At 50.1% G+C, this 11,394-nt stretch overlaps 1 protein-coding gene across 2 annotated transcripts in view; it reads right to left on the reverse strand.

The window, feature by feature from the left end:
* TMEM181 (transmembrane protein 181) overlaps positions 1–9,273 on the reverse strand; it is a 69,240-nt gene extending 59,967 nt beyond the window's left edge. The window contains exon 1 of one of the 2 annotated variants that reach the window (XM_024122508.2): positions 9,128–9,273. In XM_024122508.2, the coding sequence (XP_023978276.1) occupies positions 9,128–9,258 (131 nt within the window). In that variant the 5' untranslated portion in view covers positions 9,259–9,273. The remainder of the gene's footprint in view (positions 1–9,127) is intronic. The other variant, XM_055087414.1, reaches the window with a different exon arrangement.
* Positions 9,274–11,394: the final 2,121 nt, after the last annotated feature.

An 11,394-nucleotide genomic window follows, 5' to 3' on the forward strand; every position in this document is an offset into this window, starting at 1 on the left:
AACGGTGAGAGGCCCACGTACCGCCAAAAAAAAAAAAAAAAAAAAAAAAAAAATTTCTACCTTTAAAAACTAGGGCAAAGTATGGCTGCTTGTAATTAGTGGAACCTCTTCTGTTTGCTCATTCATGTTTTTCATGCAGCAGTTATCAGTTGAGCACCTATTATGAGATGGACTTTGTATCAGGTGCTCATAACATAGAGATGGGTAAGATGTGGTCCTGCCTTCATGGCGTTTGCAAGGCCCTGGGAGAGGTGGATGATGAGAGGTGATCCCAGTATGGTGGGTATGAGCTGTTACAGAATGCTGGAAGAGTAAAAGAAGTGGGAACTGCCCAGACTGGACCGGGCAATGGGGCAGGGAGAGACTAGGGCCACAGTGAAAGGAGGTGCAGGTTGTCTACTGCTCAAAGACACCAGCCGAGGGGCCAGGTGAAACCCAGCTTATACGACCAAGACGGACTTGAGACCGTGTCAGCCTGCAGCGTAAGAGTCATAATGAGAGGCTTTAGGAAGGAGACTGCACCTGAGTTTGGCCTTAAGGGATAAGTAGAAGTGATCCAACCATAGGAGAAGAAGGGAGAGTGAAAAGAAAGAACTAAGGTAGAACACAAGCCTGCTCCCAATTTAAATGGGAGGGATTTGGAAAGCCTGTGATTCAGTACCGTCAGCCATCGGGGCATCTGTTAAAATGCAGATTCCTAGGACACATATTTTTACTGACTAATTCAGAATCCCTGGGGGGTAGGACCTAGGAATCCTCATTTAGTAAACAAGTTCTATGGTAGCTCTTATACACATTAAAGTTTGAGAACCCCTGACCTAACCCTACACCTCAGAATTCAGCTTCATGCCGCCTTTGCTGTTATACTGACCCTGGGTTGCCCTAATAAGACTCCTCATACATTTTTTTTTTCAGACCAAGTTCTCAAAATGGGGCTTCTACCTTATTCCTTTTTCTTTCCCACCTTTGGATCCAGCTCTAATAACTGGAATTTTGTTTTATTCTCTTTGCTTGAGACCCTGACTTGGAAACCTTCTAGTAGCCCCAGGCCTTTGTAAATGGAGGTAGAAATGTCAAAAGCTTTGCAACTCAAAATGTGGTCCACAGACAGGCAGCACTGGCCTCACCTGAGAGCTTGTTAGAAATGCAGAACCTCAGCCCGGAGCCTGAGTCAGAATCTGCACTGAACAAAGCCCCTGGGTACGTCCTAGTTGGAAGAATGAAAGAAGATAATACAGGCTTTGTTCACGTCAGCCCTCTCTTCTATGAAGACTGGAGTCCTTTCTCTGAGACTCAGCGCAGGAGGGTGAGAACCATCAGGGTCGCGGGCCTCCTGCCTTTCCTGCTGCCAGACACACCATGGGGCCCCCAAACCCAACCTTTTCCTGGTCGTCAGCCTGTGGTCTCTCCCATGCTCCACAGAAGCTGCCCTCTGACCACTGGACTGGACTTCCTGTCAGCACCCAGCAGTTCTAATTCCACACCGCAGGCCCCCTACTCCCCCAGCACACCCAAGCTGACCACAACTGAATGTTCCATCCTAAGAATCAGTGCTCTGTTGGGGGCTGTACAGATCGTTTTTCCTGAGTAATTTGAAATCTGAAATCGTCTACCGCAGTGGTTAGAGGCAAGGACTGTGAGGGCATACAGACTTGAGTTTGAATTCTGGCCATAAAAAGTAACCTTGGACAAGTTACTTGGTCTTCTAGACCTAACGGGGTTGTTGGGAAAATTATATAAGATGATACATATAACCTCTTAGCCCAGGGCTTGATACATAGTGAGTCTACAATAGCAGGGTAGCAGTTTTACTATCTGACAATATATAGTTCAAGGGACAAAGAAGGGCATTGTAGACTAGCAAAAGGGACAACAGGGCAAGAAGAGATGTCCATTATAAACATATACGTACCCAACAATACAGCCTCAAAATATATCATCCTCTGGTTGTGGGATTAGAGGAATAGCTAATGAGATGATGACAGACTCAAGATTAGAAATGATGTCCGAAGGCTGAAGGGGGCAAAAAACAGTGAATGCAGTCTTGGGCCATGTGAATAGAAACACCACGTCTGGATCAAGGGAGGCGCGATACTCCTATTTCTGTGCAGGGCAGACCATCACTCCGAGGGATCGGTTCTGGATGCCATGCATTAAGTGGGGCTGTGACAAACCAGGATATTACTTCCCCCTCCCAGTCCACAATCCCTTTCTTATGGTAACATCATCTCCTTTTTAAAAAAATTTATTTATTTATTTATTTATTTTTGGCTGTACTGGGTCTTCGTTGCTGCGTGCGGGCTTTCTCTAGCTGCGGTGAGTGGGGGCTACGCTTCGTTGCGGTGCGCGGGCTTCTCATGGCGGTGGCTTCTCTTGTTGCGGAGCACGGGCTCCAGGCGCATGGGCTTCAGTAGTTGTGGCACGCAGGCTCAGTAGTTGTGGCGCATGGGCTTAGTTGGCAGGCGGATTCTTAACCACTGCGCCGCCAGGGAAGCCCTGTTTAGTGCTGTTAATCATAGTGCCATGGCCTTGGGGAAAAGTAGGGTCCATTCTGAGCTCAAACAGTAAACAGAGACTCCGCCTAAGAAGCTTTGAAGGGTTTCTCTGGTGGCGCAGTAGTTGGGAGTCCGCCTGCCAATGCAGGGGATACGGGTTTGAGCCCTGGTCCGGGAAGATCGCACATGCCACAGAGCAACGAAGCCCGTGCGCCACAACTACTGAGCCTGCGCTCTACAGCCCACAAGCCACAACTTTTGAAGCCCGCGCGCCTAGAGCCCGTGCTCCGCAGCAAGAGAAGCCACCGCAATGAGAAGCCCGTGCACCGCAACGAAGAGTAGCCCCCGCTCGCCGCAACTAGAGAAAGCCCACGCGCAGCAACAAAGACCCAACGCAGCCAAAAATAAATAAATAAATTTATAAAAAATAAAATTAAAAAAAAAGCTTTGAGACCGTGTAGAGGACAAGGTGCAAGAGGCGAACATGAGAGAAGGGCATCTCTGGAGCCCCTGGACGGACAAAAGAGCTCTACAAGACAGTCCCAGCTCCAGGGGGCAAATCCTTCAGGATCGCACAGTGAGGGCCTGAAAGGGGCCACTGGATTCGATGCTTCGAGGTCACCAGGGCAAGAGGAGCGCCGGGACGGGTGTGGCGCGTGCCAGGGTTTCCAGGCAGAGACAGGACCACAAGGTGGCAGTGCCGCACAACAAGCTTTGTCGGGTGACACTTGGACAGGTTGAACGCAGGGAGGTCCCTCTCAGCAGGGGGACCCTCCTCCCCCAGACAGCGGTCAGGGCCACTACGCAGAGGAGGAGAGGGCAGGGAACTCCCAGAGGAGAGGGGCATCAGAGAGGGGCTTGTGTGTCCGGGTGGTGTCGCTCAGCAGCAGGGTGGGGAGACGGGGCCAGACGGCTCCCAGGGGAACCATGATTCCGGGTTTTTTTATAGCCACAGCATTTGTCATACCAATGGCTGTATCTGTGGCTAGCAGATGTTGGGTGCAGTTTCACAGGTGTGCAAAGCAGGGACTCTGAATGGCTAAAAATATGCTTCTCTGGGTTATATTTAAAATAATTGTGAGAATTTGAGTTGGGTGCCAGTGGGAGGGAGTTAGGCATCTTCTATGAAATAAGTGAAAAAGCAAACAACATGGGAGCCAACGCGCTGGGACCATCTTTAACCCATTTATAGAAAAACACGGTGGGTGGGGGCAGAAGCCAGACCAACATATGTCGGAGAAGAAGACATGGTTGCTTCCAGAGGAGGCTGGGCTGAGCGAAGTCTGTTTGTTTAAGCAGATGGGGAGGAGTCAGGGTGGAGGGGAAGGCAGACCTGAGCACGATGGGGGCTAACTGGCGGAGGAAGATCCTAGAGCAGGGCGAGGAGAGCCTGGGGAAGAGCAGGAGTGGTGGGGATGGAGCGCTGGCCGGGGGGCTGCATGGAGACATGCGGGGGGTGCCCTGGCGTCCGCCGCTGGCCCCTCACGCATGTGTTTGCTCAGGTCTGTGGCCCGTGGCCCACCTGGGGCCTGCACCTTGTCCCAGATAGAAAACAACAGTGCCAGCCTCCGCCACTGAGCCAGATTTGTACCCAATTCTAAGTTCTCAAGCATGTAAGCTTAATGAACTGATTTTTCCTATCTTTGAAATGATGGAGACAGAGAAGCTTTTTTTTTTTTTTTTTTTCTTTGCCAATGCACTGTGTGGCTTGTGGGATCTTAGTTCCCCAACCAGGGACTGAACCCATGCCCTTGGCAATGAAAGCAAGAAGTCTTAACCACTGGACCGCTGGGGAATTCCCCAGAGAAGCTGGTTCTAATAACACAGTCTCATCAGGGACACTTATTATTTCCTCCCATCAAAAAAGAAACAAAAGACAGAGAGAGACATCAATGCTCAATAGTCACAGAGTTGCTCCAGGAAGCTGAGAACAAGGAGAAAGTCAGCCCGGTGAAACATTAACACTCACATCAGTACCAATGGCACAGGGTGGGAGACACGCAAGTTTGCCTTAAATAGAAAACAAATGGTTCTCAGACCTTTAAACCCGACTGCAACCTGCCCAGATGTATTAATTCAACAAGGAAGGTTGGTCAGCCTAGGAGCATGGTAAAGGGAGAATCAGCCAACGTAATGGTTGACGGCAGCCACTGAGTTTGTGTAGGGGAGAGGGAGCCTTGACTAACAACTCCCAGTACTCCTGTCCGATGGCAAGTCCGTCCCATTGAGGAGATGGGTACACCAGGCTCTCTCAGCCTGATGCTTGTAAACCTTCCCCTCATGCACATGGGTTCTCCATCCTGGCTGAGAATCAGCCCAGGCCAGTTAAGTCAGAACCCTTGATGGTGGGGCCTGGGCCTCTGTATCTTTAAAAGCTCCCCCAGATGATTCCGATGTGTGGCCAGCATTGAGAAGCCCTGATCTGACTAGTTCCCCTGGCTCTGACTCCATGCCCACCATTGCCTGTGTTCTCATGGGTCTGCATCGGCCAGTTAAACTGGCATTCAGATTCTGCACATTGATCCAGAGCTTGGTTAATGTGAAGGCTTCACTGAAAGCCGGTTTTCTCTCAATGTGCTGGCGAAATTAAGCCAGCAGGACTGAGGGTCAGCCCCAGAGCCCTGATGAATCCACCGACGTGATGAAATGTTGCTTCCAGAAGCCTCGTGGGTGAGGACACCCTGGGGCATCACCTCACTGGCCAAGAAACCTCAAGTCCAACTTGCTCGCTCCTATATTTTACACAGATAAAGTAATAACCCAAGAAACAAAGGATGGATCCTCAAAATGGCCAAACACAAATTCTCTGAGAGCTGAGCTCTAAAGGATCACATCTATTATCCTTCATGTTTCTTTAGCCCTTTATCCTTTATGCCATGGACATAGCTGATTGCCTACCCAGTATCCATTCCCCACATCTTCTTCCGAACAGAACCCCAGTTTGGTCTGGCTATTTACCCCTCCTCCCTTGAAGACCTATGCCTTAGGCGAGCTGGCTCCCCCTCAGCTCCTGGGGCACTCTGCTTTGCTTAAATCTAATGCCATCCTCTTTGCCAGCTTGTGTTCAAGAAAGGACAAGTGGCCCGATCTAGTCAATGAGACACAGGAGCTGGTGTTGTTTAAAGCTTTCTAATGAAGAATAACACACACACAGCAAAGTACACATGTCATGTGTACAGCTTGATAACTGTTCACAGACTAAGTATCCCTGTGTAACCACCACCAGAAAACCCTCTTCTACCCCCTTCCAGTCACTGTCCCCTCAAGGATAACCACTATCCTGATTTCCAACAGTGTAGAGTCATTTTACCCGTTTCATACGTCTTTATATAAATGGACTCAAACATTGTATATTCTTTGTTTCTGGCCTCGTTTGCTTGCATTAGGTGTGTGTGAGATTCACTCCTGTGTGTAGTTGTTAGCTGTTTACTTTTATTGTTGTATCCTACTCCATTATGGAACAAGCCAAATTTATCCATTCTACTGTTGAGTATTTGGCTGCCTTCCAGTTCAGGAGTATTACAAATTGCACTGCTATGAACGTTTTAGTGCATGTTCGTTGACAGACGTGTACGCATGTCTGTAGGGTACATACCTAAGAGGAGTTGCTGGGCCAAAAGGTATGTGTATGTTCAATGTTAGTAGATACTGCAAACTATTTTCCACGGTGATTGTACTAACTTACCCCCTGTCTGCAGTGCGGGAAAGTTCCATGTCCTTGTTAACACATGTCTGTCTTCACTGGTACCATTTGGTGGGGATATAGAAGAGATTCTAGGAGTTTTGCTGTGGGTTTCAAGTTGATCCTCCTCCTTTAGAGAGCTGTAGAAAGCCAGCCAGTTCTCCCCATGAATATGAATGAGAAGCAATAGCCCAAAGGATTACTAGGGGCCAAGTGCAGCCAATTGCTACCAAGTAAAAAAAGAAAGGACTTGGTGACATCATTAAGCTGCTGGATCAACAACTCAATCCTTTTCCTTATTGTTTAGGCCGGTTGCTTTGGTTTTTCCATTATCTGTATTGGAAAGCATCTGTAGCGTTACCTTCAAAAAGCACTTGAGTCTCACAACATCCTTGCTTCATTTTTCTGATGAACCAATCCTCAGTGAAATTCAATAGTGTTGGGATTTCAGATGCTCAGCTTCCTGTTTTGTCACCCACACCGTGCATTGCCCCCTTTCTCAGCAGGCAGTACAACTGTCATCTCCCATTTTGTGAAAATGACTGTGAGTCCTTTGACGACACGTTTTTCAGTGACACCAAGTTAACTACATACCAAGTTATGTAGCTAAGATGCAGATAGACAGACCACCTAACGGAGGGGCCGACCATCTTTTGAAAACAGAGCATTGGCAGCTGTCTCCTTTCTACGCCCTGTTATGAGGAAACTGTCAGCTACACGAAGTGAATCCCTGGTCTTCCAGGGAAGAATGGACTGGCGACTTTTAGTCATAAATCACTAATGAGGAAATGAAGATGGTGAGAAGAGCAGGAGCAAAAATTATAGTAGCAAGTTCATCTTCCAGCTAGACAGACGCAGGAGCTGTAACTATCAGCTTCCCACCTCAGAAACCCAGGAGTGTTTCCCCTAGGTGTGTAAAGGTACAGTCCACTGGTACAAAAATTCAGTGGAGCTGTGGAAGACAGTTCAGTGACCTGAAACATCTCCTCACTACGAAAGAGTCTTCGTGATTCAACCTAAGCGCTCTGCCGACCGACACACAAGACTGTAAAGCACTCCGCGGTTAACTTACTCTCAGGCCAGGGGGAGGGGGGAGAAGTCACCACTGTCCCCTTCCATCCACAGTGAGTTCATGGTCTTCAAGATCCAACTCAACGAATGAAGTTGCTCCTGGAGCAAAGGTTCAAATGCTTGAGTAGGACGGGCAACTAAACTGTTCGTGTCACTTCCCCACTTAAACCCTCTGATGGCTTCACTTTGGAATTCTAATGAAGCCCATATTCCTCAGTCTTCCAGGTGCCATGTGGCTTGGCCCTGCCTCTCTCTGACCGCTGTGCTCCAAACGCCCTGGGCTTCTGCCTGTTCCTTGAAGATACCATGCTATTATGGCCTCTAGGGGCTTTGCACTTACTCTTCCTCTTCTGGAACTTTCCTCCCCAGATCATTGTCTAGTGGGCAACTCATTCTTCCCCTCTCAGATATGACCTTCTCAAAAGGCCTTCCTTGACCACCTTCTCTGAAGTAGCACCCCATCACTCTGTCATGTCACCTGGTTTATTATCTTGCTAGCACTCGTTGCAGTATGTACTCACTTGTGAATTACCTATAAGCCCCATGACATCAGGGACCCGTACTGTCAGGTCTCCTAGGGGGCTGAATTAGATAGATGTGAGGCTCATCTAAAAGCTACTCCATATGATCTTGAGATTACATGTTTTAAAATGGGCTTTCCCACTCAGTAATTTTATTACAAATATACTGGTCAGCAATATGTTGCTGATTAGCCCCTGGGAAGCCATCAGGCTTTTGAAAAAAATCTGATGATAAGCGTGATACATGTTCTTCTGAGTACATACTCACATAGGATTTTTAGTCCAGGGTGGATTGTACAAAAATGACTACTACCACTTCAAAGATAGCTGTGCAATACACCTGCCATCCTTAAGCAGGCGGTGAGTGAATCGTCACTAGAACCCTCACCTTAAACAAACCTTCTGGTTCAAGCTTCCCATTTTACTGATGAGGAAGCTTGAAGTGCAGAGTTAGCAATTAAGTTTCTCCGGGTCACAGAGCTAGTTAGTAACAAAGTCAATCTAGGCTCCAGTCTCCAGACTCCTGCAGGGTCCTTTCATCACACCGCAACACAGCAGGTAAGTCCAGCCATTGGCAATGCACACACTTTCCCATCAGAAAGGCAAAGCGCAGGGGGGAAGCTGCGGGTGCCCTGCCCGCAGGCAAGGGACTGCAGGGCCGCACAGCTCTCCCTCTGGCTGCAGGAGAGGGAGACAGAGAGGAACGAAGACAAGCCCAAACCAACAGCTCCTTGGGGTGCTGACACACGGCTTCCGCCAGCATCTTCACCTTGGTGGCGCTCAGCCCTGAGGCCATCTGCCCCCAATCCTCAGCAGCAGCCCAGCCTCAGAGATTTCCACCGAAGCCCAGGGGCCTGCGTACCTCAGGGGGAGAGGCCGAGGCCCTCGCTGCCCGCGCTCGAGGGCGGTGGTGTCTCCCCAAACCAGGTCTCAGCAAGGCCTGAGCGAAGAGCGCGGCGCGGCAGGCATGGGGGGTGAGGGTGGAGGGGGTGACGGGAAGGGAAGGGAGAGAGAGGGAGGAGCAAAGCAGGGACTAAAGCCCCGCGGGTCCCTGTCTCCGGATTGGAGAACCTCGGCTCAGCTTGCGAGGAATGGAAAACAGCCCTTCGCCTCGGCTCCCCGGATCTGTCCTTGACCGCCGGCGTGCGAGCCAGAGCGCAGCAGCCAAGCCCCGCCGGCCTGCCGCCCCCTCCCCGGGGCTCGGCGCCCGCCCGGAGAAGAGGGCGGCCGAGGGCAGGACCCCGCCCAGCCCGGGAGCGCAGGCCGGGAGCGCAGGCCGAGCGCGGCGTGGGCGGGGCTGCTTTCCAAAGCCGGGCTCTGCCGCCCCCCGCCCGCCCCGCGGTCCGGCCCGCCCCTACCTGTAGTAGCGGTCATCTCTGAACGGTGTGAGGTCCTCCTTCAGCTCCCGGTACGCCTCCTGGAGCCGCTTGCACAGGTGCTTGAGCTCGCTGCAGAGCGGGGGCTCGAAGGCAGGGTACTCGGCGTCCATGCCCGCGCCGCGCCCGCCGGAGCCGGCCGCCGCCGTCCTCTCGAGCCCCGGCGTCCCCTCCTCCCGCCGCTCCGCCCTTTGTATCGCTTCCTTCGCCCCCCCTCTCCTCCCAGCTGCGGGGTTCGGGGCTGCCGGCGGGGCGGGACCGAGAGGGGGAGGTGGGAGGGGGCGCGGAGGAAGGGGGCGCCCGGCGCGCTCAGGGCGCCAGCGCTACGACGCTGGGAGGCGGCCCCAGGGAGGTTGAGGATGGAGGTCCCCGCCCCGCCCAGGGGGGCCTGAGGAGGCAAGGGCGCCGCGCCCATCAGCCGCCGCCCAGCGAGGGGGGAGAAGGAGAGGGCGGGCTGGGGGTGGTGGAGCCCAGCACAGGTCTTCTGCAGCCCAGCACAAAAATGCAAAGGGCCGTCCTTGCTACTGCTCCTGTTGGGAAAGGGAAGAAACTAGACAGGGGAACGGAAAGGGACATGGGGCTTGGGGACGGACCGAGAGCCCTTTCTCGCTGGGAAGGTCAAAGGCTGGCGCGGGGTCTCGCGTTCAGCACCACGGGCAGCTCCCGGAATGCTTTTCCTTCTTCCCGGGTTCCCCTTGACCTGATGCAAAAACATTTTAAACGACACCCATTACGGTTATGTCTTAATGAATATCTTTTAATGATAAAGGAATGTGTCCAAATGAGATGCCTTTCCCATACGTTCTATAGCCACCAAAAATAAAAAAAGTCTGGGCAAAGGAGTTTCTTTATCCTCTACAAAGCTCAACACTAGTGTGTCAAATGAAACTCCCAAATCCACACGTCCTCCCTGGGACTACTTACCCAAAGATGGTGTCGTCTCCTCTTGTGAATTTCCCCAATAACAGGTGGAGAAACGGTTGTTCCAGATCATGTCAGTGTGCTTCCACACGAATTCAGGACAGGTTTCCATGTGAGGTTGGTTGTGTATGCAGTAGAGGGGCCTTTACACACATACGTTTTGGGGGTCCAACTTACCCTACTGAATCTAAATTATAGAATATGGTTCCCAGGAATCTGTATTTTTCAAAGCTCCTCAGGTGAGTCTAATGATCACTCACGTTTAGATAGTTTCAGAATTCCTGTATTTCCTGCTACTTTTACCTATGTTCTAATTTCATCCACTCTTCCTTACTCTTTGTTTTTTATCATCATGTTTTATTTCCTCCCTCCCCTTGCATTTTGGAACAACTTTTTTGTCGGCTGGCCAGGCTGTCCACTCAGGTCTTGCAAATATTCCTGTAACTTCTGATCGTCCTGCACTGCGCACAGTTAGGTTTTAGTCCTAATTCAATAATGTGAGCACTGTATTTAACCATCTCAGGAGGACAAAGAATGGAGCTAAGACGAGATCTTTCAGGAAACACACATGCAGATTTGTTTTCTGTAATGTGGTAGAGATTATGAAACCAGCATATGCCATATTTCAATTATTTTATGACTGACTACAGAGAGCTTATCACTAGGGGAAATATTAACCAACCTCAGAGATATCCCAGAGCCCTTAAAAATTCTCCAGGAATCCTCCTCTAGATTCTCCAGCCTAAGCTTCGCCCCCCGCCCCCAACTTTGAACTAATGTAGCCCCTAGAGGACAACGCAAGTCTTCTGGCTCTAGCACCGTGGGGTACTCATCTACCTCGTTACTTCTTTTACCACAAAGAGCTGGAAATGCTAGATAAAATAGCACACATACACAGGTGCGTGTACATATGTAACAACTGCGTAACTGTTACACACACTTGAGCCAGGTAGTATACTATAATTACTTTTCCTCTTCTGTACATTTCCTCTAGAATTAATAATTATATTTTACTGCTTAGTTTTTTATGTACTGATTTTTATTTCAACCTCAGGTCTCCCACCAATTGTCTAACTAATTCCCCTCTTAAGCTATTCAGGCACAAGATGCATTCTATCAGTTTAATCTTTGCAAAATCTCGTCTTGGCCTTCTGACCAGCAGTGAACTGGTTGTCCTATGCCTGGTGCATAGCTGTCATCTAAGCCATCTCTTTACCATCAACCTGGGAATTCTCTCCCCTCTGTTCTTTGGATCCAATGTCTCTCTCTTTATTGGAGGAAGATATCTTCTAGAAGACATCTGAGAAAGGAGCCATGGAATGCAATTT

Source organism: Physeter macrocephalus, chromosome 10 (assembly GCF_002837175.3).
Source record: "Physeter macrocephalus isolate SW-GA chromosome 10, ASM283717v5, whole genome shotgun sequence".
NCBI classification, from domain to species: Eukaryota; Metazoa; Chordata; class Mammalia; order Artiodactyla; family Physeteridae; genus Physeter; species Physeter macrocephalus.